The following is a 24456-nucleotide window of genomic DNA, read 5'->3' as shown; positions in this document are numbered from 1 at the left end:
GGCAACGTCACGTGAGATGGTTTGGAAAGTGAAGAAGCGACTTGAGCGAAATCCCCGACGAAGTGCCAATCAAATGGCTAAAGAACTGAAAATATCCGACCGCAGCATCCGACGCATATTGAAAAATGAGCTCAAGGTCAAGCCTTACAAGTTCCAAAAGGCCCATGATCTCACACCGAAGCAGCAACAAGTAAGACTTAAGAGAGCGAAGCAGTGATGGTTTGGACCGCAGTCACCGCAGATGGGCGCTCTCCAATTGTTTTCATCGAGCCTGGCGTCAAAGTAAATGCGACATATTATCGGGAAAGTGTTCTGGAGGCTGCTTTGAAGCCGTGGGCAAACAAACATTTTGGTTGCAAACCATGGATGTTTCAACAAGACTCAGCACCGTCTTACAAAGCGCGAGTGAACAAAGAATGGCTGAAAAGCAACAAGTCACATTCGAACTTCATTCGTTTTTTGACGTCTCAAGGCCATAATGGCTCTGTCGAGCAAAAGTTTGGTCACCAAAATTATTTTCACACATTTTGTACTTTAAAATAAATAAAAATAATTTTCCAAACCGAATTTATGGACCTTTTAATTGGTTACACTTCGTGCCGGACCCTGTAAGCCCAGCTGTAAGAAAAATACAGGATTTCTTCCTAATAGACCTTATGTGAGCTTATTGAAGACGAACATTTTTGGCTTCCCCGAACAACAAGCTGCTCCATGGCTGAAAAACACCCATATATGACCAAACACAAATACTGTTTGGAACGCGGGACCGATTTGCCATCCTATCCTATTTATAACTCAAGCTTTTTTCGTCATTTACTTATAATTTATACAGTGACAATTTCTATGCTGTTTTTATAATATTGCAAGTAAAGTTCAAAAAATAATAAAGCTTCACATTAATTCACATTTATAACTAAAGACAAATATTTTATTTGTATAAATTTAATGCAGTTCGTAAAGCAATTATTATTTCAATATAAATATAGTATTGAAATCACATTATATGACCCAGCATTGGCAACATTGGAAAAGCATAAGTGCCACCTGATGTGGTAATAATTTCACATACCAACACACAGCAAACAGACCCACCTGCAAATTTATGCACTAGACAAACAAACAAAGAAACAAAAAAAAAAATTTAACGAGCATTATGTGACACTAATCGTTGTGATGGAATGTCAAATGTCAATAGATGCGATGCATGCCAAAATGTGATAAAGCAGATTCGCTCATTTATTGAACACATCATATGAGCATAGCTATGTAATTATGTATGTAAGTATGTATAATTATGTAGTCGAATGTGCTGAAAAACCTGAGCTCGTTTCCATTGCTCTCTATATCCTCTGTAGATACATTTGTGGGTGTATAAATATTTGTGAATGCCAGTGAAAATGATTTTTCTAAAAATAACTTTTATGAGTTTGCAAAACGTGTTAGCAAATCAGAGGTTACGTCGTTACCCTTGGCTCACTGGATATATGGAGGTTATTAATACACATGTTTATATAAATACATTTGTATACGAACGAGGTTTTCAACTATAATTAATTAAGAAACAATACTCGTTCATATTCCTCGAAAATTTTTACACAATCAGTGTTATCCAATCAAAGGACAAAATGGAAAATTATTTAAAAAAAATGTTTGAAAATTCTATTCTAAAAATGAGAAAGGACTTTAGAGTTTTCACATAGGCTCCTATTTCTATTTCTAAACCCAAGCACTTTTGGTTACCAAACCGGTTGTGTTGCAGAGACATTGTGGATAAGTCCACAGAGGCGACGAATAATGGTTTTAGGCAAAAAATATCGGACAATTGACTGTTTGGACGTCTGGAAAAAAATCCGGGTTCGTTTCGATTACGTAGACCCGACTGGCATGGGAACGGAAAGATGTTCGCTCCTGAAAAATGCTAGGACCACTACCATCAAAATTTTTTATCCACGAAAACATAGATTGTTGAGTTTTCTTCAGCGAACATGTAATTCAACGAAAACATAAGTAGGTAGAACGTAAAACACGTTAACTTCAGCTGCACCGAAGCTATAATACTCAGTTTAAATAACACCTATTTTGGTTCGATCGGAGATGTTAGGATCGCCTTGGGCATCCTATGTGGAATTTTGTGAATATATCTTACAAATAAAAAAAAAGGATTTTTATAGAACAATTTGAATTTGATCGATTAGTTTGCATGATAACTATATGATATAGTGATTCCATATCTATGGATCCGACAAATGAGCTGCTTCTTGAAGAGCAAATAGAGATAACTCGAAAACAGAGAGACAAGTTCGCGTACATACATATACATATACATACAGATATACCTATTCTTTGGGCAAGTGCAAACATAATCATGGATCTGTATGGAATACACCTTACCCAATAACCTATGAGAGTTGTTATGAGTTACTTTTAAAACAGGCGACTGTATTTCGATACTGATGAAAGCCGCAAGAGCTACTCTACTTCGAGTGGACTACCGCAAGGCTCGGTTTTAGGTCCCTTTCTATGGAACCTAATGTAAGAGTGAGAAGGAGATACCAACCAAAAGCCGTTAAGTTAATAGCATTCGCAGAGGACCTTATTGTGGTAGCAGTGGCTAAACACCTAGATGACTTCTGGAGTGAAAGTATATCTCTCACCATAGGGGAGTGTGAAATTCATACACAGCCACAACTAAAATATCTGGGAGTAATAATAGACTCAAGACTCAAATTTAAGGATCACCTGGAATACACTGCAAGTAAAGCGAATAAAATCCTAAACGTCTTATCAAGAATGAATGACAAATAAAGACTGCGTGCTTTCCAGCCGCCTAAGTATTTTTGCTCGCAAAGGTAATGAGGTCGGTTGGGTTATATGCGGCACCAATTTGGATCCAAGCGCAAGGCATTAGAGCATATGCCAAAGAAATAAATAACAGAGCACAGGCTGTCGGCACTAAGAGTGATCAGTGCTTTTCGAACAATATCAAGCGATGCTGCTGAAGTAATAGCCAGTATGATGCCCATTGACGCCTAGGGTGACGAATACGAGCAAGTATACAAGTTATCAGAGCCGACGCAGCGGTGGCAAAACTCACTCAAAGGACGTTGGAGCCACATGTTGATACCGGACGTCCATTCGTAGATGGATAGAAAACATGGGGACCTGGATTTCTACCTAACCCAAATACTAAGTGGCATGGGTGCTTTAGAGCCCACCTGTACAGATTCCAGCACGACGTTAGTCCGAATTTTCCAAATTGTTCATAGTGCTTTGAAGACTCCGAGCAAGTATTCTTTTATTGCGCTCGCTATTTAAATACAATGGAAAAACTTAAAACTACACTCGGTGGACAACAGTCATGAGTCAGTTCACTGAGAACGTATATCAGACCGCGACATGGAGGAGACTTAAATGTCTTATTATTCCCACAAAGTAATACTTAATCAGATGGTTCCGTGGAGTTGAGAATACGTTAGGTTTAGCGAATTGAAGTTCCGGACTCGGGCTTTTGACACTTCCCTCTAGTTAAAGAACCAAAAAAAAACTGACACTTTATAGGGTCTTCAACGTTTTCTTCTGGCTCCCACTTTATGGTAAACTTCATTTCCATATGTTGTTTAATATTATAAAAAATGTCCCCTTGAAAAATAACAATTTTAATCGAACCCTCATGTTGATCAACTTGGACCTTTAAATTTCCATTTTTCATAACTATGAAACGACATATACATATATATATATATATGTATACATATACATATATGCATGTGTAATAGCTGTACTATCAATTGGTTTACGAAAAAGTTAACAAACTAAGTATTATAAATTTCTCACATGAAAGCGAGTCTCAAATGTATTTTAAACTCATTAGCTGAACAACAAAGCCACAACGCATACAAACTAGCCAAAAGCTAAGAAGTGAATTCCGTACAAAGGCTCATACGAGTACATACAATTTGTATAGCAAGTTGATACGAGTGGCTAAGTAGATAGCACATCATGTATGGGTATTTTATCCAGAGGGAAGCAAAATTTATATGAGTATACATATATCAGAATATGTGTGTGTGTGTGCTGGCAGTAGTTACCGATATTTAAATGTAACAAATTTGTAAGCGAATTTCGTAATCTTTCAAGCAGTAGCACAGCTTTAACAGTAGTTTAACTCATACAATAACAATAACATAACAAACAGCAGACAACCAAAAATGATCCATTCATTAGCACAAAATTTGAACTGCTCTGAAACTAGTGTGAAAAGAACTTGTATGTGCGGTATGCATACGACAGTCTTGACAGTCCATGAATATATAAGTATCATGTCGTTATTGAAGCTGGTTCTTGGTACATACATATATATTAGTCCAATATTATAAAATTCGAAATAATAAGAGAAATGTATTTTCATTTAGTACATTCTTCCTTTCAAGGGGATGTTTTTTACGTCCGGGTGCCAAACTCAGCGCACAACCCTGGGGAGGGATGTTTCGCCTTCTCGCTTTAGTTCGCCTTCAAACGGATTTTTTTTTGGCTACCCAGAGGATACTTGGTCGAAGACCGGAAGTCGTGAACTGCTTGAGCCATATGACCATAGACATCTACTCCGTTGGAAAGACAAGGTGGAAAAGGATCTGGCTACACTTGGAATCTCCAAATGACTAACGAGCTGTTGTAAACTCGGCTATAAACGCATAAGCGGTGTCTACGCCGATAAAGAAGAAGAGGTACATTCTCATATACTATGTAGTACCTGGCGCTATATACATATATACGGTGTTTTAACGGACCACCGATAGAAAGTGCGAGAGAGCTACTATCTAAGGATAAAAATATGTATCTCAAAAAATCATTTGGGTCATATCTTGCTAGAAATATTGGATATGAGGAAGCTGAAGACGCTATGAGTGCCGCATTTAGTTGCTCTGGACAACAAGGGCAGACATTAAAACACTCCCCAGCTAGCTTTTTTGCTATGTAAGAGCAGTACAACGAAGTTCATGAATGTTTCGCGGCCGACGGCGAAACAAAGATCCACTATTTACACACCAGAGACCAAACGTCAGTAAAAAACAGTGAACTTCACCAAGTGAAGGTACTCTAAAGAAGGCGTAGACTGAAGTATAAGCTGAAAAGCTTATGGCTTCCGTTTCCTGGGATTCGCTAGCTGTGATCTGATAAAGGCTGAGTTAGGTTAACCTGGTAGGCTAATAAGCCTCGCATAAACCAGTTTTAGCCATGAGGAGTAGTCAACCTTTAGGATGCCTGCGCTTAACGCGAATTTAAACAGACTCTGCGGCCCCATTACCATCTGAGACACCAGATGCTTACAGCGAGAGCTTGCCAATGCGGGACAAGTACACAAGTGATGCTTCATCGTTTCCCTGGTGCCTTGCTCTAGTCATTTCCTGCGGTCTTCTCGATCTGGCAGTGCCATTCTGCAGGTGTGTGACTAGTTGGTATTCCGATCATGTTCCTACAGTCTCTATTATTATCTAGCGTCAAGCTAAAAGTCGTCACAAATAACTTTCGCAGCGGAGTTGTTTTTATTCAAAAAGCTTAAATTCAGTATTAAAAGCATCATTGATATAATTGCTCTTTCAGAGCTTCTCCTGTGTCTCTTTGCTCCCAATTTCACAGGACATATGGAGGAGCAAAGTGTCTTTAAGACCATATAGAGAAATCCGTATAAAAATGTCGTCTTTAAATCTTAATTATCAGGCAAGAATGCTTTTCGTTCAACTGCTACGCAATTTTGAGAGTTTTGATGGCTCATCTCTTCTCATTTTTTCACTCATAAGCAAGCCCAGCACAATCTTTGAAAACCATCTTACTTAGATATTAACTAGATTCTTGAGAAATTTGACATATTTTGAATTTTTCACATTGTGTAAGAAAATCTAACGGTTACATATCTGCAAATGGTTCAAAATACGCTAACTCTCTCTCAACTTGATCTCAAAGCACCTCTTTCATATATGTCTGCTAAAAATAATGTTGGAAGGTGTTCACATGTTTAATTTGTTTGCGCAATTTATCGGGCACGTGCCAAGGCTGGGTTAACAAACTACCGTCGTAACATCCTTGCTTACACAAGCACACACTTGCGGATATATGGAGATAGCCGAATATCCCACACGCATAATTAAGTAGAGTATCCTTCGGGTCTTATGCAGTAGCTCATATTTTTACTGGTAGTTATTACTCAAAATGGGTGTGTGTATGCTAATGCATACATATGCACTTACTGTAAATGCGTTTGTGTGTTAAAGTGTGTGCGTGTGTGAGTTCAGGACTGCAATCAGCTCAACTCAACTGTTTGGAACTAAACTCAGCTGAACTGAAATTCCTTGGAAATTCTTAAATGAACAACAAAATCATACAACAAAGCGGCCAGTAATAGTAGCAGCAGCTACAAAAACAACAACAACAAATGTTGCAGCAAGAACATACTATAACAAAAGGAACAACAAACAATTTTGTTAAGTATTGTACAAACAGTTTTGTTTCCTTGTTTCGTTGGCGTTGTTGTTGTAAATGCTTCCAGCAAAGTTGGCAAGTGCAAAGTAGCTACACGCACACACACACAAATACTGCTACATATGTATAGTATATGTGTATAGGAGGCGCTTACATAAGTGAGTAAGCATGCGATGGCAGAGCTTGTAGCATTTTCGGTTATGAGTAAGAAAGTTTCGGCTGATTTATGCACTTCTTGCGCCGTTCGCATTTATTTTATATTTACATACGTTCATATATTCGGTTATTATATGCTCGCATGCACATATGTATTATGTATTATTATTATTGTACAATATATGTATGTGATCAATGTGTGCTTTTAGGCGCAAGAAATTCGTGCCGCTAATGTATACAGTTATGAACACAAATTATATCGGCATTTATATAGTTTAAATTTTCAGTTTTGGTATTTTAAACGACTTTTGCACAAACTCCTGAATAGCGCCTTTTAAACATGTTTTTCTCGAAACAGCACTTTTGTGCTTACTCGGAAACAAAGTATCCGCTCACTATGATGTTTCTCCATGTTTCGAATATATTATAGTTATATATACAGTAACCTATCTGTTTTTAAGCTGATCAAAAATCGAATTTTTGCAGACCAAAAACGACGAAATTTTTGGGTAAAACTGAATTAAAAACAAGAAAAAACGTTAACTTCGGCTGCACAAAGCTAATATACCCTTCACAGGTGCATTTCTTTTAGTAACTATGTGTTCAGTTTATATGGAAGCTATATGCTATAGTAATCCGATCTGAACAATTTTTTCGGAGATTACATTGTTGCTTTAGAAAATAATTTATGCCAAATTTGGTGAAGATACATTGTCAAATGCGAAAGAACTTGATTCCGATCGTTCAGTTTGTATGGCAGCTATATGTTATAGTGGTCCGATATCGACAGTTCCGACAAATGAGCAGCTTCTCGAAAAGAAAATGACGTTTGCAAAATTTCAAAAGGATATCCTAAAAACTGAGGGACTAGTTCGTATATATACAGACGGACGGACAGACAGACAGACGGACAGGGCTAAATCGACTCAGCTCAACATACTGATCATTTATATATGATATGTATACTTTATAGGGTCTGCGACGCTTCCTTCTTGGTGTTACAAACTTCGTGACAAACTTAATATACCCTGTTCAGGGTATAAAAAATGGGCATTTTATCAATTTTTGATTTTTTCGACCGTAGGTCATTCCACGGACAATATTTTCTAGAAAGAGTTCTTTTCATCTTTGCTGTAGTGGAGGACCTTGTTACTTTTAGTGACGTCGGAGTGTACCTCGTAATTTTTTTCAAAACCTTTTTCCTAGAGTAGTTTTTTTTTTTTCTTCTCAAAAATCGATTTTATTTTAAAATTTCATAGTTCATTTCATTTTCTATAATGAATTACCTGACCTACAGCTTCAAAACATTCTGAAAACACAGAGCGTCTAAGAAGTCAGGATAATGTTCAATATACTAATGATATCTAGAGCCGTCAACCTAATTTACTCACACTTTATTCCTCAAGAAAGGGTGGCGAGGACAAAGGTTACAAAACCGGAACATACTCTTGTAGAACCCCAAGAGATTATCTAGTGATTGATGCCCAAAGCATACTGAAATGAAGCAGGGAACACTTCTCCAGCCTGCTGAATAGCAGCGAAAGCATAACACCAGGAGATAACGATTCCCCAATTGATGACGATGGAGCAGACGTTCCATTGCCTGACCATGAATAAGTTAGAATAGCAATTATCCGTCTGAAGAACAACAAAGCGGCGGGGGCTAATGGATTTCCGGCCGAGCTATTCAAATACGGCGACGAAGAACTGATAAGAAGCATGCAACAGTTTCTTTGTAAAATATGGTCGGACGAAAGCAAGTCCAACGATTGGAATTTAAGTGTGCTCTGCGCAATACACCCACCCACTATCTGCGCCAACTACCGTAGGTTAAGTCTTCTCAACATCACATATATGGTTATATCGAGCTTATTTTGTGACAGATTAAAGCCCATCGTAAACAAACTGCTTGGACCTTATCAGTGTGACTTTAGACCTGGAAAATCAACAACTGACCAGATATTAAGCAGATTGTTTGGAAATTTGTGGTCCTTTACGCATTGGCAAAGGCCTATATCACATTCGATGGAATGATGAGCTGTGCGCGATATATGACGACATTGACATAGTTCAGAAGAAGATCTCAACTCCGCACGCAGGTGAATAAGAACCTGACTACACCTAGAATCTTCAATTGGCACCAAGCAGCGAAAAAGAAAAAAAGACTGGCGTGCTGTTGTAAACTCGGCTATGACCGCATAAGCGGGGTCTACGCCAATAAAGAAAAAGAAGAAAACTCGTAATGTGTTTACAAGTATGTCTAAAGTCTATTATCTCTTTACTCGTAAGCATGTAACGGTATTGCATGGTTCTCAGTTATGAAGAAGAAAGGAGGAAGAGATTAGAAAGAGAAAAGATAAGAGATAACTGTTATGAAGAAGAAAGGAGGAGGAGATTAGAAAGGGAAATGATAAGAGGTAATAATGACTACACTCTGAATATATGTATGTATATGAAAACTTAAATAAATTCAGAAGAAGTCTATAAAGGGCTTGAGGACTTAATATCAACGTACGTCTCTCTGTCTTTAAGTCTATTCTATAAGCGCGAGCTAGTCCCTTAGTTTTTGAGATATTGACCTTCAACTTTGTACACGCCTTTTCCCCACAGGAAAGAGCTCATTTGTCGCCGTTATTGGACCACTTTAAGACATAGCTGTCATACGAACTGGTGAATAACTTTTTTATTTGACAATATATCTTTACGAAATTTTGCTTGAATTGTTGTTTAAGGGAACGGTAGAATCTGCAAATAAATTGAAGTTCATAGCAGGCTCATCATAAACCTTACTAAAAATGAGTTGACTTTGTTGTTAATTATTATTATGAGCTCTGATTTTGGCAAGTATCTTTTAAAACTTAAATAAGCATATCCAGAAATAAGAAAGTTAGCGTCAAAAAATAAAAAATTTATCTCACAATGTTCCCCTAAGCAACCCAGCTAAAAAGCATCACCTCAACACATCCATTCAAACGAGAAACACTCTTTTAAGATGCGAAATGTGTTTCTTGCTGGAAAAGAGAAATTAATCATAGAGTCATATGTGCCCACCAGCGTTTTCCGTTAAAAGCCAATTACTTTCTTAAAGCTTAATACTTTCTTTTAATATCTGCGCTAGATAAGCCACACAAATGCACAACAACAACAGCGAAATCCACCTTCACCTCGCGGTAATTTATTGGCATAATTGTTTTTAAATATTCGCCATGATTGATGATTTAGTAAAAAGCTGACAGAGAAAATAATTCAAAATAACTCAATGTGCGGTTGTATGTGTTTGTATACGATTGCGCTCTAATGTACTCGGTTTATAGATATATGGAGCACGTATACGCCCCGTAGTCCACATTGTCTGCTCGTCGAAGTACTTCGGGTGTGTGTCGGTCGGTGTGCGCGCTTCAAGGATTTCACTGTTTTTCCACGTTCTCAAGGCAACAACGCTTTCGTATAATTGAAATGTTTTCCACCTCCAACAATGAACCAACAACAACAACTAACAACCAACAACAAACCAAAAAAGCGCATTCAATTTTGTACATAAATAATGTGTTTTTCTGTGCTATTCCTAGAAGGTTGCCTGCGCCTGACCTTTTCTATGTCAAAGCCAATGATGCGTGTCAAGTGTGTGGGCGGAGAGGAAGCCGGGCGAGAGAGACTACTGTTAAATTGTGCGGTTGAAGTTCCTAAATTTGAATACAATAAATGTCTAATCGGATATTTTTGGTAGCTAACTATTGTATGTATGTGTGTATGTATTTGTGAGCGCAAATGACAATGTGTCGAAAAAGTTGGCATTACTGTAAATTTTTGGATCCTGTAAAATTAGTATTATAGGCCAATGAAAAGTTTGCGCTATTTTTTTACCTTGGGAAATTAGTTTTCGGTGTTTTATTACAAAAAACTATTTCGATTAATTATTACAAAACTTTTTTAATTTTTTTCTAGGTTTTGAATTGTTTTGCCTTCATAAAATTGTTTAACTATTTTTTATAGATTTGAAAATTCGAATAGCTAATTTTTAATGGAGTTGTATAATTCTCAAATGTGATATATTTTTTTCATGGAAAGTGTGGCAACAAAAAACTTTATGATATTGCATATTTTTTACTTACTTAGTTAATACTTTTTCTGATTTTAATGAATGCGAATAAAAAATAGTTAGACTTTTCTTAGACGCAAAGCAACAAGGCCACTGATTCAGCTTTATAGAAGATTCTTGTTTAACTGATCTGTGAATGTAAGCCCATATCGACCTGGATCCCACACACAATCATTGAATTATTGCTTTATCCATACTAACTTTTATAAATTGACATATTCCGAACTCCGTTTGTCTCCCAAAAACATAAAGTGGCACCGTTTGGCTCCGAAAAACATATTTTACAACAATCATTCTTTTGGAAACTCAGCATTCATTATTGGCACTCCAGCAGGCACTGAAGAAAATATAACAGCCGTAGCAGAGAGTGTATACGAAATGAGAGAGTGTCGATTCGGCGCCGTTCGCAGCAACTCGGACTGACGGATGAAACGACTTGATGTATTTTACAAGAAGTCATTAATTGAAAGTTTACAAATACACTTTGTGCTTCAGCTCTGTATGAAACGTTTCAAAAGATCCGATGCCGAGCCACATTTTGAACGAAGAAAATCACCATGTTTGAAAGAGATTTAAAAACTGCCATTTCATTCAGAAAAAACAACGGTTTGGTATGGTTTGTGGACCAGTGGAATCATCGGTCCATTTTGTTTTTCAAAAATGATACGATGAGAACGTAACCGTCAATTGTGACCATTATCACGTCATAATAACCGACTATTTGTTGGCTGAAATTGAAGCTCGTGCTCCCTGCGACATTTGGTATCAACAAACTTCCCATACATCGCATCAATCAATGGTTTCAATTGAGATAACACTTCGTTGAGCAGATAATTTCACGCTTTGGGATGGTCGATTGGCCATTTTTTGAATCTAGCGCCCCCATCGTTAGAATCTGCTATCTTTATCGATTGTCCAGTGAGAATTTCATGGCATTTCATTGATTAGAAGTGAAGTTATTGCGTTTTAAGTGTCAGTATGTTTGTGTTATCGGTGCGAAAATGAGCTTCGAACAAAGAGCCAACATTAAATTTTGTTTTAAAATTGGTAAAAATTTTACCGAAACGTTTCAATTGATGGAACAAGTTTATGGCGATGATTGCCGTAGCAGAGTGCACGAGTGGTTTCAAAGTTTTCAAAGTGGTCGTGAGGACATAAATGACGATCAACATGTGGGCCAATCAAAATCCGTGATCATCAAAAATTAGTCGAAATCATCATTGAAATTCATGGAAATGTATTTGAACATCTCCAAAACATCGATTCATCGCATTTTAACCGAACATTTGGGCTTACGAAAAGTGTATGCACGGTTTGTTCCGCACAAATTGACTGAAATTAAGCATAGAGTCACTGACATCGATTATTTGACAAAAATCACATTTTAACCATTAACCACTCCCTGTATTCACCTGATATGCGTTATGCAGACGTAGAGGCCATTCAAAAGGCTTGCATCGGCATACTGGTGGCCCTACCGGCCAAAAAGCTAAAACACTCGTTCAACATGCTTTTGGACCGTACAAAAAGCTGTATTGAAGCAGAAGGAGATTTTTTGAATAAAATAAATTGATTTTGCCGTAAAAAGCATTTGTTTTGCTTTTGTTTCTTTTTTAAGTCCTGTTTACTTTGGAACGCACCTTGTATAGCAGCCGTAGCTGAGAGTATACACAAACACCGTGGAGAGTCGATTCATCGCCGTTCGCACCAATTCGGACTGACGTATGAAATGACTGGAGCAGTTTTTTTTTTAAATTAAAAGAATAAGATTGTGCAAGAACTGAAGCCGCCTGACCTTCCCAAGCAGCATCACTTCACTCTATGGGCTCTTGAAAAGTTCCAAGAAGATCCCAAGTTTTCGAGCCAAATTTTCGAGCCAAATTTTGTTCAGCGATGAGGTCCATTTCTGGCTCAATGGTTGCATGCAAGCAATGTTGCTACATTCGGGACGAAGAGCAACCTGAAGAAATTCAAGAGCTGTCACTTCATCCAGAAAAACCAACGGTTTGGTGTGGTTTGGGGGCGGTGGAATCATGGTCCATATTTCTTCCAAAATGATGCCGGTGAGAACGTAACGTGATACCAGAAATTGAAGCTCGTGATCTCGGCGACATTTGGTTTCAACAAGACGGCGCTACTTCCCACACATCGTACCAATCAAGGAATTTATTGAGAGAGCACTTCGGTGAGCAGATAATTTCACGGTTTGGGCCCGTGAATTGGCCACCAAGATCGTGTTATATCACACCTTACGCTTTCCTATGGGAATATGTATTGGTATTGGTAACAAAAACATAAAGACACATTCCTTACAGAAATCAAGGAGCTCAGATCATTTCAATACCGTTAAATTTGTTCAAATCATTCTTCAGAATACATATGTATGTTACCACTTTATCTCAAAAAAATTGTTTGGCGAACTAAAAAACTAATCCCAAACAAACTCATGAAAAAACTATAATGAAACGTCTTTGAAAGTGTTTTCTTCTAATCAATATGAGGCAACTCTTGGTAACATTTATGACAACAAAAAACTTGCAATAATTCTTACGCTTTACAACCAGCAAGAACCTTCTCGTAAATAAACGTAGAACTTAAGCCAATTAGGTGCAAATAAACGTGAATGACTTTTTCTGGAAAGCAAATAAATTAATTGCTCATTTGGGATGGAGCTTGGACACGACATGCCGTGAAGCATTATTTGCAGAAACGAAACGGTACTTATGTAAGTACACTTGTAATGGAATCCTAAAAACCGAAGAAAAGAAAAACTTGTCGTAATAACAGAAGTCATTGAGCACACATATACCATAGATGCATGTGTGTATGTGTCGGTGTAAGGGTAGATTAAATATTTGCTGTACATTTGTGCAAAGTGTAATGGCGGTGGGAGGGAAGGAGTTGGAGTGGTGTAGTAGTGGATTAGTGTAATTTCAATTGAAGTGTTTGTCAGGGAGGTGAATGTTATTGTTTTTCCTTACTATCAGCGTGTTTGGTTTCTTTGTTCTGTGGTTAATAACGGTTTTTTACTTTCAAAGATGAGAAAGTAAATGTATACAGGGTGATTTCCGATATTTTAGAAATTATTTGGGGAGATAAAAAATAGCTTCTCAAATTCAAGTTATTCTTCTTTTAAGCCAATTACATATCTTACTATAGAAGTTTGTTTTTTAAAATTCAGTCTAAGAAATGCCGCCTAATTTTTTTTTAGTCTACAAGAAATTTTTACAAAAACTATTGGCATTTTCAAGGTCAGCATTAAACTCAAATACCTTTAGTTTTGTTCTTTAGTTCGCCAGCAAACATATTTTTGTACAATCATAAAACTTATTGCTGCGAAACCGATTAGTTCCCTTCACCTGCCTTCTAATCAACTTGAGAAGCTCATGCGAGAACGTTACCTGATAAATTTTGCAATATCTAGCGAGTCTGAGAACATATTCCTATTTTCCAACCTATTTTAAAACATCAAATGTTTGGTAGTTTTGCTAACTAATTCCATGAAATATAAAATCGGACTGCCAAAAAGAAATTAGCAATATGGTTGTACAGTTTCTTTTAGATAATTAAGTCTGAGAATACGAAAGATTTCTGATAATATGTTTCAAAGGTACAGACCTGTGGCTCATCAATCCTCGAATCAATTTTTTTACGTGAGGTTACAAGAATATTGTCCTAAATTCTCAAGTTGATCGGAGAAATAGTTATGGAGATACAGGCTTGAAAAGTTACGCGTTCGTGGCCAGCTATAACATACATCGTGACAAAAAAAACACACGGAAATTGCAATTAAATTCCCCGGTTAAATGATATTTCAAAAAAATTTATTTTGCTAAGTTGGTAGGGTTATCCTTAATTGCATAACCTGATTTCGTGTGCGGAATCATTGCGAATGTTGAAAAAGGCTTACGGTGAATCAAAACACAATCCTACGAGTCGGACAAAGCCATCAAAGACGGTCGAGAGATCGTTACAAATATGATTCGTTCTGGACGACTCCTCTTCAACTGATGAAAATATTAAAAAAAATTAAGAACACGGTGTTTGAAAATCGTCAGTCAAGTGTTAGAGAGATGACAAGAGAGCTCGACTTCTCTTGCGAGTTCGTTCGAATGATATTTCGGTATGAAACGCCTTCTTGCTCGACTCGTCCCGATAAAGCTGAATTTTTTTCAAAAAGAGTACCGTAAACAGGTTTCTTTGAACATGCTTGAACGTACGAATCCTGATTCCACATCCATGGAGAGCATTATAATTGCCGAAGAGACATGGGTTTATGAGTTGGACATGCAAACAAGTCAACAAAGATCGGAATGGAGGCGAAAAAATGAGCCGAAACCAAAAAAAAACTAAACCAAAGCCGTTCTAAAATGCTCATTGTTTTTTTCGATATTCGTGTTTTGGTGCACATAAATTTGTTCTGGAGTGATATGAAAATATCTGATCGAAAACGACCGAAATTGTGAAAAAACAATTCATGGACTTGACACATTGATAATACACCATCTCAGCGAGACACGATTGTGACCAAATTTAAAGGCAAAAACGCAATGATTACCATCAATCAACCACCGTATTCACCACATTTGGCTCTGTGTGATTTTTTCTTGTTCCCAAAGCTGAAATTGTCGCTCCGTGGAAACCATTTTCAGTCGATCGAAGAGATAAAACAAAATTCGCTGAAGGAGCTGAAGGCCATCCCAAAAAGTGCTTATGAAAAGTGTTTCAAGTTTATCAGAGAACTCTCACTAGGCTTCTGAGATAACTTTTACTGAAGATTTAGCTTTGAATCTGCACAACTTATGCTAATGAAGGTTAAGTAAGCTTGAAAAAAGCACGAATTTAGAAAATTTGTAATTGGCCACTGCTGGATAGAAAACTTTATACGTCACAAAAATTCCCAAAGTGAACTCTCTCAGAATCCATACACATGACTTTTTTCGGTTAAGTCCCACTACAAAACAAATGGGTTCAATTCGAGTGATGATCTCTGATAGGAACAATCAAAAGGTACCAGGAATTGAAACAAATTATTTGGAGGCATAGAAATTATCAATATACGGGAGCTAAAGCCTTAACATGCCTGAATGTTACAAAACTCTGAGGTAACATAAATAATGGTTGGTTCTCTATGGAAAACTAATGATCAAACCGTAACAATCCCTACATTAACAAAAAATCTTTTCGAATTTCGTACGCGGTTCAAAAATTTCGATGACAATGTCAAAAAGCCCTACCCAAACGGTACATTAACCGTCACGGTCTAACGGTTTCATTGTTTATAGAAAAATCGTGTGTTCGTGAACTTCCGTACAATAAAAATAGCGAATTTTTGGAATACAATATAAAAAAGAATAAAAAAACAACTTAATAAAAAATACGTTGACATAGACGTAACGCACGTGACATAATTTTTTCAAAATCTAAGGAAATTTGGAAATTTCACTTGGCGTTGTCTCACACTTACACTACTATAACTGTGCATTTACAGTTTATTTGTGGCGCAATTGAAATAAAAGTGAACTTACCTGCGGCGTGCGCGTATCATCGCCAGGTCCGGTGACACCGCCACTACCACCACCGCCAACGGTGGCACCCACCGCCGAGTAATTGCATTGACAGCCCTCCTCACAGCACAGACGCACCAATTCGTGCTCGCCGCATGTGCACGGCTCCTCGTCCTCCTCATCGTAGGCGCAATCCTCACGTATTAAAATAATATAATCTGCCTCGAAAAACTCATTGCGTGTCTCGTCGAAGACGACACGATTCTTGCGCGCCGGCGGCGGACGATTCGGTTTTTTGAGCAGACCGCGCAACTGACCGTTAACTTCACGCATTTTGTTGGTGTCGATGTTAAAGCTTTGGTATTTACTTTGGTTTTGGTTGTTGTTATTGTTGTTGTTTGGATTTGTTTGTTTTGTTATTGCACTTAAATGAGCTTTGCTCGCACAAATCTCGGTACGCGTTGTCACGTCCGACGCGCACGCTTCACTTTGGTTTAAACGAGCGTAATTGCTTTCACTGTTCACTGACAAATTATTTACACTAACCTCGTTGTTTTTGTAGTTGTTGGTATTATTGTTGGTTTTTAGTGAATTAATTTCATTTTTCTCGCGCACACAATTCACACAATCACAAATCGAATTCGTATCAACGTCCGCGCTCACAATGACCACGGCGTTCGGCTGCACAACCGTCGCGTCGTCAATACCGATGGACGACACCTCGTCGAATAATTCGTCGTAACATTCGAAATCGACAGAATTTGCAAAAACGTTGCCAGCGCTTGGTCGCAACGGCGGTATGACACAGCTGCTGGTGATGTGGCCGCCGTTGCCGCTGCCGCTATCTTGGCCACCGATCCGACTGAGTTCACACTTATTTGTGTTGCGCACGAAAGTCGGATTTTGATTTGTGTCCACCACACCAACGGGCAATGGCGGCAATGTACTTGTTGCTATTGCTGTTGTTGCTACGTAACCAACGCCACCGATGATATCACTCAAACGGCGCGCATCAAACTCGGACGTCGAATGGCCCACCAACGGATACAGCGCGTATATGGGCCGATAAGTGGCGCTTGGTAGGTAATATTCAAAGTTGTTGTTGTTGTAACCAGTGGTGTTTGTATTGTCAGCGTTGCTGTTGTTATTGTTGTATAAAAGAGGTCCTGGTGTCGCTGGAAAATGCTGCTGATTTGTGGGTTTTGTGGCAACGAATGCGCTTAGCCGACCACAACTCAAAGCCGCTTTCGGTAGTGGCGGACGTGGTGGTGGTGGTGATGGTGTAGGTGTGCGTGATCTTGCGGGTGTTACTGCAACTGGTGTGGTACTGGTGCTTGACGCTTCCAAATCGCCTACCGGCTGCTGGACTAACGGTTGGCGCGGCGCGTTCGTAAATGTTGTGGTTTTCGTTGGGTTCGAAGGCGTCTCACTCAATTGCGAGTTAGTTAAAGTTTTCGGCGCAGTTATTGTTGTACTGGCACTGGTTGCAGCAGTTGTCGTTGTTGTCGTTGCGGTTGCGTTGGTCAGTGCAGTTTCGCGTGACGCTCCGCTATCCGTGGCATCTGTTGTGCCAGCTTGTTTATGGCGTGTCGACGCGCTTTCAACTATTAACACGCGATTTTTGTTATTGTTTGTTTCTAACACATCACTGTTTGTTGTTGTTGTTAGAACACTGTTGGCATTCGCCTCACAGGCATTTGTTGCCTGCGTTGGGGTGGCTGTTTCGCTACTCGCCGCAACCACTACTTTCTGCACTACTGCCGTCGTCTCCGCTCCGCGCTCGGCGACAGTTATTTTTACCTCGATTGGGGTTGTATTGTGTGCCGTTAGTTTGTCAGCAACAACACTATTCGCTAGCAGCGAGTCAAGTGCACCTGCTCGTTGCTTGCTGGCGATTACAGCTGTTCGGTCGACTTCCGTCTCCTCTACCGCGGCTGCTGACCGCTCTCCCACTCGCTCGTTGCTCTTTTTGCACTCTTGGCGTGTGTGCGCTGTGGCTGCTGCGCACTCGTTGCTGCTGTAATGCTCAAAAGTGTTGCTAATATCCTCAATATTATTGTGTTGATTGCAATTATTTTTATACGCTTGATTATTGTTGTTGTCTGCTAACGTAACGTCACCAGCAGTGCTGTTGTTGCAATGCGTTGCTGTTGCTGTTAATTGGATTGCACTTGGCTTTTCAATGGCTGCAACTGCTCCGTTTGTCGCTACAATTACTGGCGACCTTACTGCGCCAGCACAATACCGTTTCTTTGTGCCACCTGCAATTTGTCCAACCGCAAGTGTTGTTGTTATGATTTTTGCTGTATTTGCAACGTCGTTTGCTGCTGTCGTAGCCACAGCCACTAGTGCTTCATTGCTTGCGTTTGTTTGCCTTGTGCTATTGTTGTTGCTCTTTGGAATTTCCTTCGTCGGTGCGCTCGTCGTCGTCGCCTGTCTGGCAGCGCACTGCTGCGTTGTTGGCGTCGTCGTTGTCGTCGCCGCCGCGTCGTCTCCCAATAAGCCTTTGTGCTTACCTTCGAATTGTTTGCCTTCGCTGCGGCGTTTCAAGGCTTCTACCAACTCGTTGTTGCTGTCTGCTTGTTGCGATACACAAACTGCACGTTCGTCCTCGTGCACGTCCTCGTCGTCCTTATTGTAGTGGTCGTCGTCTAAGTCGGCGTCACCACCGTTTTGTATACTCTGCAATTTCGTGTGCTCGTCCACACCTGCCGTCACTGCGTTGGTATGTGCCTCGTCGTCGTACTCGTGCGGAGTTTCGTCTTTCAAATGATTGCGTGTCACGCATATCAATCCGCGAAAATGTTGTTGCAAGCGTTGCAAACGTTGACTAGCTGCGAACTCATCGCTACCCCGGTATGGGGATGCGTGCTGTGTGTGTGCTCCCTTGTGACTTTGTGTCTCGGCGTCGTATGCTTTATCGCTGACGTTGTGTGGGGCGCCAACTTCGGCTATGTTTTGTCTATGCACAAGTACTTTATCTGCCTCACTTAACTTTGCATTCGCTTGCGGTGGCTTTACAGCAGCATGTTCCCCATATTTTTCTGCTTCGAGTCTAAATATTTGCTCCGCGTCCACTGCCTGCCTTTGTTCTTCACTGCAGCAAACCTGCTCGTAGGGAATATGCAGAGTTGTAGTTTCTTCTTTGCCGTCAATAGTTTGCTGTGCGGCAACTTGAACTAAATTGTCGCAGCAGCACCCCAGCCGTTGTGTGGCACTTTCGCTTAGTGGCAGATTAGCTAAGAAAGCTGAGTGCGTGTTGATCGTTCTCGCCTCGTTAAACACTTTCGCATCCTTTGCTCCGCTGGCTTCTATGGCAACATTAGCCACTTGTGCCTCAACGCCTGGCTGTGTGCTGTTGTCGTTGTCGGTATTGCTGTTGTTGTTGTTGTTGGTGCGTCCTTTTGGCCACTTATCTCGTGCATTACTTGCACTTTCTGGTGCCGCGTCGCTAGTGTTGCGCCCACTTGCAAAAATTGCACACTTAAATAAGTTCTCTGTGTGTTTTTTTCTTTCCGCTTCACACTTTTCACTTAATACCTCTGCCTCTGCCTCTGCTTCGTGCACCTCCCCACTTTTATCGCTTATTTTGCTTTCTTCGCTTGCTTTGTGATAACTCTGCCTTATCTGGTCGTGCGTCGTCGTCGTCGTCGTCGTCGTTTGTAGGGGTTCACCACCCGCAGTCGCTGCCCCAATTGGGCTGCTAATTACAGTGGTGTGCACAGAAGGGTTGTTGGTGGTCGCGTAGACCGTCCCGCTTTCATTAATAACTTCACAGCGGCTTTGGGTGCAATCTGGCGCTACTTGTGCCTGCTCCGTGCCCGACGCTGCCTTCGACCACTTCTGTTGGTATTTCTTCGACTGCGTCTGCTGTTCGTATTGTTCGTGGCTGTGCGCTCTCCCGTCGCACGGCGCTACCTCACTGTGCCGCGCACTTCCACTTGTAAGCTGTGGCCTCACTAAGGTTTCGTCTGCTATTCCCCGCCCCCGTAAGGCATGTACACTCGCATTATTCACTTTATATACTAATAATTCGTTGTCGTCGGTGTTGTTGTTGTTGCTGTTGGTGTTGCCGTAGTTGGCGTATTCAATGAGCGCAACATTGGCCGCCGCGCATTCAGGCTGTTGTGGCTGTTGAGGCTGTTGAGGCTTTTGTTGATGGCGCTGGTCGCGGCCGCTGCTCGCAGTGATAAATTTGAAGTTCTGTTGCGAATTATGTATTCGTTGCGCTCGTTGCGTATTCGTTGAATCGTAAGCAGTGCCTATTCCACTATGGTTGTTGGTATTATTGCTGCTGGTTGCTGCCTTGCTCTGTGTCTGACAGTGTCCTTTGTTCGTGTTTCGCTGACAAAATATTTGTTTAGATTGATTTGCGCAAATCACGCTTTGTCGCTGGCACTTTTCAATTTTATCTACACTTGCTTTGGCTTGTTTCTCTTCTAGGCTTTGTTCTTGTTGGCTTTGTTCTTGTTTCGCTGGTTGTCTTGCACTAAGCTCTTTTTTATTAACACTCACCACACTTTCTTTGCATTCCTCATTCGCTTTTTGTTGCTGTGCCTTGTTCGCAACGAGTGTAGACAATTCGCATGAAAAGTATTCCTCAAAATTTTCAACCTCATCCACCCTGTCTGTATTCGAAGTCCTATGGCGTCCTCCACTGCCGACGAAGTCGGGCTCCTCAGCTGTCGCTGTCGCTGCTGTTGTTTCTTCAATGAAATTCGAGTGCTTAACTGTTCTAGCGCTTACAATTGGCTTTAATTCAGTCTTATTTTCGTCACCCAGCACTTCTACACACCTCTTATAAGTGCTACAGTTTTTGCCCACTAGGGCCCGTTTTAGACAAAAGTTGCTTTCTCTAACTTCTGAAATGTTTTCATGAATGGCCTTTATGGTATCGACATTGGCACCACTACGTCGTCCACTACCTATGGTACTGACGCTGGTACCGTTAGCGCTGCGCTCAGTAGCTGTGTCGTCTTCGTCGTTTTGCTCGCCACCCTCCTCCGGTGCTCGTTTGGCCGCACTGCAGCCTCGTCGTCGTTGGTCCCCCCTCAACGAATACGCTTCACAGATACACCACTCATTCGAATCACTTAAATTACATAAATATTTGTTATCAACACTGCCTTTGGCATCAAATTCACTACACAATAGATTTTCACAATTCGCTACAATACCGTTATACACTAAAGCGCTTAGTGTCTGCTCAACGCTTAATAATTTGCAATTTTTCACAATTTCCCAATTTTTCCTCGAATTTAATGAAAATTTCTTCTCAGCTGCTACAGCTTTTTCAGCTGCTGCTGCTCCAGCCACACGTCGTACTCGTATGTCGTTGTCCTCGTCGTGCTTGTCGTCGCTGGCCAAGCTGACTATTCTATGTGCTTTCACATTCACCACACTGCTTTCATCATAGCTGCTTTCACTAGTTCGCCTACTGGCGCTGTCGTCGCTACGCTCGCTGCTGTGGCCTGCGCTTTGGTTAATGGTTTGTTGCTGTGTTAAGGATTTCGTGACGCTGCTCCTTGCCGCTGTCACGTCCTCAGCCTGTTGGAATGTGTCGTTGGCAGTGGGGAGTATTACATTCGTTGGCGCCACACACGTACTGTCGTAGTCCTTCGTGCACGTAATCGTTACTCGTTGTGGTGAGCTCGTTTCGATCGATGACGAAGTTGATTTCGTCACGTCCCTTACCGCCCCGAGCAAGTCGCTGACTCTTTGCTGTATGCTGCTGCTGCTGCTGTCACAGCCACTGGCACTGGCATCGTCGAAGCTCGCCTGCTGAGTGTGGCTGTCATGACTGTTGGTAGCATTGCCGTTCGCTGTGTTCTGGTCAGTGTCGGAGCGCACTGTTGTTATTATATTTGTCGTTGCTGTTTTTGTTGTTGTTTTTGGTATGCTTGTTGCTGTTGTTGTTGTAAGAGCATAAGTCGCACTCGTCAGCGGCATTGTTGCTGTCAATGTCGCTGGCGCCGTCACAGCGCATGCTCCTGCTCTCCCACCTGTGCGCTGCGTTGCGTCGTGTTTACTCTCCATACCACCGTTATGTCGTGGCAGCGCCGCCTCCAACCACCCAAATGTTAACGCGGCTGTTTCGTGCACTGTACTCGCTGGCGTTTCCGTTGCACTGTGTGGACATGTTAATGCCAAGCGTTTTACAAGTGGCTCTACTGCTGCCGTTGTTATTGTTGCTTCTGTCGCGTTATTAATAGCTTTTGTATCTGCCGTTCCCGCTTTGTCGCCTGGCATTGCCCGTGCGTCCCCCGGGTGCATTGAAATTTCAGCCTCGACGCATTTCTCCCCGGCGCTGCATGCAATCGGCTCAAATGCCGTTGCTATTGTTGTGGTTGTTGTTGTTGTTGGTGCTTCTATCGGCGGCTCTGCTGGCATTGTGCAGCGATGCATTGCCACTTCGCTGCCTTGGCCACCGCAGCCACTGCCGCTGCAACTGCTAACAATTGGCCAACAACAACGACAACAACTATCATTTATTGCCGTATTCCTACTGGCACCACAAGCACTTCCGCTGTTGCTCCCAACGCTGCTGGCATTGTGCTTGTCGCTTTGACTTTTATTGTCATCAACAAAGCGCAGCGTTGCATTGCCCTGTTCGCCGTCGCTTACTGCCGTTTTGGCGCTTGGCTGCTTTGCAGTTTTGTTGTCGCTCATTGCTCCTTGTTGTTGGTGGCTGCCTGCTGTTGTTGGTGAGTTGCCAACAATTAGTTGCTGCTTTTGTTGTAATTCGTTTGCGGTTTGCACGCTTTGTTTGCCCTCAGTTGTCATTTTGCCAATTGCTATTGTCGTTGTTGTTTCTGTTGTTGTCGCGGCCGCAGCTACTTCCACACCCTCAGTTACGGTTGCCGTTGCCACTGCGTCGCTTGCTGATCGTTGTGAGTTGGCCGTGGAGAAGATCAGTAAATCAAGAAACATCATTTTTGTTGTTGGAACATTTCACAATGCGTCACCAAGCTGGCCGTTCGGCTTCACCGGTTTTCGAACATTTAAAAACTGTAAACAAAAATAAAAATATTATCAAGATGAGTCCACGGTTAATTATACATACTTATGTATATGGCAACTGAACGTGCTTAAACAAAGCGGAGGTAAACGAGACGTTCCCAAACAAAATCAATGAAAGATAAAGAAAATAATACGCCAAAACGCATTGCGGATCAATTCAAAAATCACACGAGTTCTTTACTGACGAAATTAACTGGGCAAGTCAAAAATTTCATGTCTCTATCAAGCAGGTCTAATTTTAATTAAAATATATTACTAGCTTGCACTAGTCTAGTTGCAGTCGATTAGCTTTAGAATGTTCGAGAGAAAGATGTCTCAAAAGATTTGTGAACCTTTAATTGTTACATAATATCTATATATACTATATAGTCCCTATAATCACCGCCCTTTTAGTTTCTGCCTTGAAAAATAGCATTATTTCGCATAAATGGCTCCCTCCATATAGTAGTTCGATGGTCATTTGGTTATAATGAAAAATATAGAAATATGTATATATTAATGAAGAAAGACGATTTTTTGATAAACACAAATGATGCAATTCAGACAGACCAAAAAGCTCCGACTTCTGAGCAAAAGGGAGCTTCGTAACATTTTAGGGGTTATCACAGGGCACCTACCCTTCAGATTCCAACTTTAGGATATGGGAAGAGAGTAGTCGGCGGAATGCAGAGAATGCGCGGAGGATGATAAGACGCTGGAATATTAACTATGAGATTGTCCACAATTCCGTCATATGAGAAGGAACATATTCTACGGCTCCAAAAACTTCCAACTTAAAAAACATTGGGCAGTTGGGGTTGAGTTGCTGGATAAGGTTAATTTGGTTACGAACCGGGAGCACAATAGGCATAATGATGACCAAAGTGCGGACGACTGCGGCCTTGGGCTCACGCGCCTCCTCTTTTCAACCAACCAACAACCAAGGGGCAAAATTGTGGAATCTGTTCGTTCCGACGACAATCCGGTCTACGTAACCGGAACGGACCCGCATTTTTATACGACCAAGGACTCTCAACTCGAGCAGAATCCTGCCTTACAACAACAACAACGGTGGATTCTGTATTTTGGAATGTACAAGGAATAATTTCCATCGATCATCTAGCAAACGGAAGAGCTACTTTTAATAGCTGTTAACGGTCAGTTTGAAGAAGAAGAAAGTGCTATTTAAACAAGACGATGATTTGACTTGAATTGATT

The 24456-nt window shown here is 40.8% G+C and overlaps 1 protein-coding gene across 1 annotated transcript in view; it reads right to left on the bottom strand.

Moving 5' to 3' along the window:
- The window catches only part of LOC126758291 (uncharacterized), a 49548-nt gene extending 26376 nt beyond the window's left edge, over positions 1-23172 (bottom strand). Inside the window, exon 1 of the mRNA XM_050472512.1 lies at positions 16261-23172. Within this exon, the coding sequence (XP_050328469.1) occupies positions 16261-23172 (6912 nt within the window). The remainder of the gene's footprint in view (positions 1-16260) is intronic.
- Positions 23173-24456: the final 1284 nt, after the last annotated feature.

The sequence above is a fragment of the Bactrocera neohumeralis genome, chromosome 5, assembly GCF_024586455.1.
Source record: "Bactrocera neohumeralis isolate Rockhampton chromosome 5, APGP_CSIRO_Bneo_wtdbg2-racon-allhic-juicebox.fasta_v2, whole genome shotgun sequence".
Taxonomy (NCBI): Eukaryota; Metazoa; Arthropoda; class Insecta; order Diptera; family Tephritidae; genus Bactrocera; species Bactrocera neohumeralis.
Note: the sequence above shows the minus strand (reverse complement) of the source record. Positions and strands in the feature narration are given on the sequence as shown.